Below are 4946 nucleotides of genomic sequence, written 5' to 3' on the forward strand. Positions count from 1 at the left end.
TGCTTAATTGTGTTCAGTGGGTTAGTCGCAATTTTTTCGCCCTCCGCGGCTTTTCGCTGATTAAACGTTAGTGACATTTGACTGGTAATTGAACCCAAACGAGGAAAGTCGGGGGGAAGAGTTTTCGTTTTGGGGGGGGGTCCGTCAGTCCGAACTTCTCACTTCAAAAAAGAAGAAGAAATCTAGATCGCAAAATAATTAAACAAGCGAGTGCCTGTTTTTCCTGGCCAAGGACAGGTTCATTGAACACAACACGAGCGTAACGTGTCTTCACCATAGGTCTTCACGTGGTTATGTCTCGTCTGGAAGGTGTAACGGAGAGCATCGGAACGCTGCTCCAGCTCTTCAAATATTGCAGTACCCATAAGGAGCCGTACACATGCCGCAGTGTTTGCGAGGCTGTGTCTTTAGTTGTAAGCACAGTGGCGATCTGTTGTTATTAGCATCTGGTTAGCTAGCTATGCTAACGAATTTAAAGAGCTTTTCTACAACCAGGTGAAAGAGAGCTCTCTCCTGAGAGGCTCAAATAACCTCAGCTCAGTGAGGTTAAGGCACACCTTGATATGATCATTATAGTTATTAATGAGACATTAGAGACTCAATTATTAACAGGTATAAAATACTATATGACAGTAACAAAAAAAAGTTGTTAAAAATAACAAGAATAGAGTTTGAAAGGAGAGTGATTTGTAAAATATCCCAAAAGAAAAATCTGTCATTGTCAGATGGTATATTACGCTGTTTTTTTTCTGCTTCGAATAGTTCTCTCTTTTTTCACCATACCTGTGTTTGCATCACTGAGTTTAAAACATAAGCGCCTCACCTCCGTCACAGTTCCTGCAGCCCCCGTGTTGCTCATCAATTCCTTTCCTCCTCCCATGATATTGATCATCTCCTCCCCGGTTGACTGTCTCATAAACCTCTTATTGACGATCCGGGTCACATTGTCGTTGCTTCCGTTCAGCGCAACGATTCCTCCAACCCCGGCCGACACGCACTCTGGTTTAGGTTCATCAATGCCGCCAAAACTACCCAAGACACTCGGACCTCCGAGACTGCCATTGGAGTCTCTCAGTGGTCTCTCTCCAGGCAGGGTGACTGCTCCCTGGCCACGGCTGCTGCAGACGTTCCTAAAGAACTCCTGGACCAGGCCTCCGTACCGCTGAGGGCCGGGGTCACATGTAGAGACTGGCACAGCAGTGGGTTTCCCCGCTGCAGCAGGCAGCCGTGCTGGACTGGCTCCCTGGCTGGCTCCTAAATGAAAACACGGATCCAAGGCAGGTATTATAATTATTTTCATAAATAATAAGACACATTTAATTCTGGAGGCATGCTTGTGCTGTCAGCAGCATTACATAGAGAATAGAGACTTTAGATGTCAAAGCAAGGTTGGGAATGTTGTACTCATGCAGTCATGGTTTTATTTGTCTCTTTAATCTTACCTCCATCCCCCCTCCAGAGCGACTCTGTGCTTCCAGTGTGCTCCACCAAGCTGAAGAGGCTAGAGAGGCCGTCATTCAGGCCGTTCAGCACGGGGCTGTCCCGGGTGGTGGTGGAGCGAGCCCAGGCAGAGCCTCCGCCTCCACTCAGGGATCTCTGCTGGAGGCTCCACAGGCTGCGGTCCCTGGAGGAGGTACTCCCATCCAGTCTGGAAGTGGAGCCTAAAAACACAACAGATGGATGTCTCTTTCTCTCAAACAAAAGTACTAACATGGAATATCTATGAAGCATATCAATGGTGATTCAATAATTTTGATTAAAGGCTCTCTGACTCTAAAACCAAAGCTTAGAGGACAAAGTGTAATTACCAGAAGACACTCTGCGTTGTAGTTTCGGGGATCCATACTTTGGTGAACAGCATGGTCTATCGATGCGGCTGTGAACTTTATCCAGGGAGGTGGATATCTGCCGGGTTCTGGCGGATGCTAGCGAGTTGGTTGTCGGCAAGGGGCGAGGAGACCAGGATTTGGAGTGTAAACCCACCACTCTGCTGCCTGGAAGGATGTCGGTTTGAAGCCCGATGCTTACGTACTGTGTGGCAGTCTGCGTGGACCGGGTGGACATGCCCATCGCCTGGAGGGAGAAATGAAAATGGGGGAGAATGTTAGGCGTTGAGACAGGGAAAAAAACAACAAAGAACCGCTATTGAAGAGAAATTATTCAGAATATGATGATTTCTCCTTAAACGTACACTAGATAATTAATGTGTTAGTATACTGCAAAATCTTCTAATTACTTAGTGACATCTGACAGTGTTGTTGCATATTTTAAAGACGTTTCCAGTATTCTTTTTACAAACTAATGTAACCAGGTTCTAAATAAGATATTGCCCTAAAAAAATTGCATAAAATAAAATACAAATAAACTTTTAGAAAAAGCTATGTTTCAACAGATTTTTGTTGGATTAAAAAATAGTTTTTTTTCTACTAAAAAAGAGGAAACTACCTGGCTTCCGGGTTCCTTGGTGGATTTCCTCTCCAGAGAGGACGAGCGAATGGCCTGGCGGACACAGTTGGTCATCTCCTTCATGTCATCACTCAAGTTGGCTGAAATCTCCCCAATCTCCAGACCATGGAAAGCAGACGAGGGTGTCATTCCATCAACTGAGCTACTGTTGCTGGGGATCGAACCGGCGATAGAGCCACTTCTGCTCTCCAGCAGCTCCCTGTGCTGCTTGGACAGCGAGCTCAGCCACTGCTCGTAGGAGGACGAGAAGGAGGGTGAAGGTTGTTGCTGCTGAATCTCAACGGTTTCCTCCAGAGCCATGCCTAGATCCGGGCCCGCCACTCCCAGGTCAGAGCTCCCGTTCTGGGCCTGCTGAGGCTCTGTGGCCTCCTGGCTCCTCCGGTGGTGCTCCATGCGTCGTACAGCAGGGGGGCTGTAGTAGATCCGGATGCCGGTGCGGTCCGGGGCCGTGTGGCTCCTCTGGACCGACTCCAGATCCAGCTCTGATCCCACCAAGCTGCTGCAGGAGCCGCTGGGGCCGTCCCAGGTCTTACAGGTGTCCCCAACCTCTGGGGTCTGGAGCAGGGACAAAAGGGAAACGGGATGAAATCATTATAATTTGTAATATGCAGTTTTTATAAGGGATGGGGACGATATTGCAACTATTTTAGCTAAGTTAATTAGCTTTAATAATGAATGTCTCAATGTTATATATGAGTATATGGTTTACAAATGAATATTTTTTGATATGATATAAAATGTAATCAATCTTTGTTTTACTTGTGTTGTATATAATAATATATAGAAGTAAAGAAATACAAACAAAAACTCAACATTTAAAATCAAATAATTCACCTCATTGGTCAGGTAGGTCCAATTCTTCCTGGTGAGGTCACCAAGAGAAGGGACTACAAACTGGATCCTCTGCTCCTGATTGGCTAATCCGTCGACTTCTGCACCGGCAAGCTCTGATGTGGATTTGTATCTTTTGATTGTAAAGAGTAAGAAGGAGTTTATGAGAAAAGAGAAGCAATGTCACATACAACACAATAATTATAACACTATTTTAGAAATGTTCTGATTTCTTCCACATGTTAGGGGTTAATTTTAACCTAAGTAATGTAAGGTCTTGTTGGTAATTGTTACCTTGGCGATCCTGTTCCATTAGTGACTCCTGTGTCTGCAGAGGACTCGCCGCCTAATGACTTTGACTGAGAAGACAAAAGAAAAAACACTCAGTAAAAAGGAAACCACAGAAATACTTAAGTAGCTTATTAGCAAAGTAAAAGGCCTGCATCATTTGTACAAATTGTTCTTGTAGCATTTTGCCTTCCTACACACACGCTGGAAGACATCCACTGTGGACACATTCCTTACGTTGCCCTCCACTTCCTCTAAAGCTGTGTTGGCAGGAGGAAGTGGAGACTGTCTAGTACCGAGGTGCCCAACCAGTCGATCGCGAGATGTGTCTAAAAATAGAACAACAATATTCTGGTTTATCGTTAATGTCCTATAACATAATCTTCCTGGGCCAGAATAATGCACTTGAACGCATCAAAGCTTTGTGATTAGCAGGCGTGACCCCATGTGTCGGGGCGTGGCTGGTGGGCAGTGGGGGCAGTATTTTGCTGACGTTGTCCGTGTCAACAGGAGTAACAGTCCGCACGTACACAAGACTGCAATTATGGCAGAAGCAAAAAAGCCCAAAATATATAATTTTCACTCCGAGTGGGAGGATGATTATTTTTTTATCTATTCCAATTCAAAGTCCATCTGTCTCATCTCCATTAAAAAATAAACACCTCTTCTCGCTTCGCCTCAGCAAGAAGGGCTGTCTGGTGAGACATCTCACTTCATGTTACTCTGAGAACTGGGGTTACGTTAGTAACCTATAGATCTCATTCATAACACTCCGTTCAATGTCTCACTATGGGATATTGAAACTCCCGTATTGCTAGACATGCTTATCTCGAAAATCACCAAAAATCAGTACTCAATAGGTAGAACTCTGTCTCAACACGGGGCCCAGCACTGCATGGGCCACACTTGGAGCAGAGACATCCAATCTGTAAAAGCGGACAAAAGTGAGCGGTGAAGACCAGCTCGCTGCTGCACAAATGTCCTGGATGGAAACACCCTTGAACAAAGCCCAGGATGTAGCCAGTCCACGAGTAGAATGAGCACGCAGGCCCGTTGGTGCCTGCAAACCCTGACTCGTATAAGCCAGAGCAATCGCTTCCAAAATCCAGTGGGAGAGCCGTTGCCTGGTAACGGGCTTGCCCTTCTGAGGGTTAGCCAAGGATATAAAGAGTTGGTCATTGCAACAAAACTCTTTTGACCTGTCCATATAGGTGCGTAACGCACGAACTGGACACAGCAAATTTGGCCGCTGTTCCTCAGAGGAACACAGCGGCGGAGGAAATGCCATGATGTCAATGGGGGTAAATGAGCCAACCACCTTAGGTATAAAGGCAGGGTTGGGCTTCAGCAACAGTCTCGTT

The 4946-nt window shown here is 45.8% G+C and overlaps 1 protein-coding gene across 1 annotated transcript in view; it reads right to left on the bottom strand.

Moving 5' to 3' along the window:
* Positions 1-3656, bottom strand: part of LOC104963276 (protein SOGA1-like) — a gene marked incomplete at its 5' end in the record, with an annotated part of 7071 nt that extends 3415 nt beyond the window's left edge. Inside the window, 6 exons of the mRNA XM_010791845.1 lie at positions 824-1254; positions 1443-1661; positions 1809-2073; positions 2446-3021; positions 3301-3430; positions 3592-3656. Coding sequence (XP_010790147.1) covers positions 824-1254; positions 1443-1661; positions 1809-2073; positions 2446-3021; positions 3301-3430; positions 3592-3656 — 1686 coding nt within the window. The remainder of the gene's footprint in view (positions 1-823; positions 1255-1442; positions 1662-1808; positions 2074-2445; positions 3022-3300; positions 3431-3591) is intronic.
* Positions 3657-4946: the final 1290 nt, after the last annotated feature.

The sequence above is a fragment of the Notothenia coriiceps genome, unplaced genomic scaffold, assembly GCF_000735185.1.
Source record: "Notothenia coriiceps isolate Sejong01 unplaced genomic scaffold, NC01 NC01_scaffold00035934, whole genome shotgun sequence".
NCBI lineage: Eukaryota > Metazoa > Chordata > Actinopteri > Perciformes > Nototheniidae > Notothenia > Notothenia coriiceps.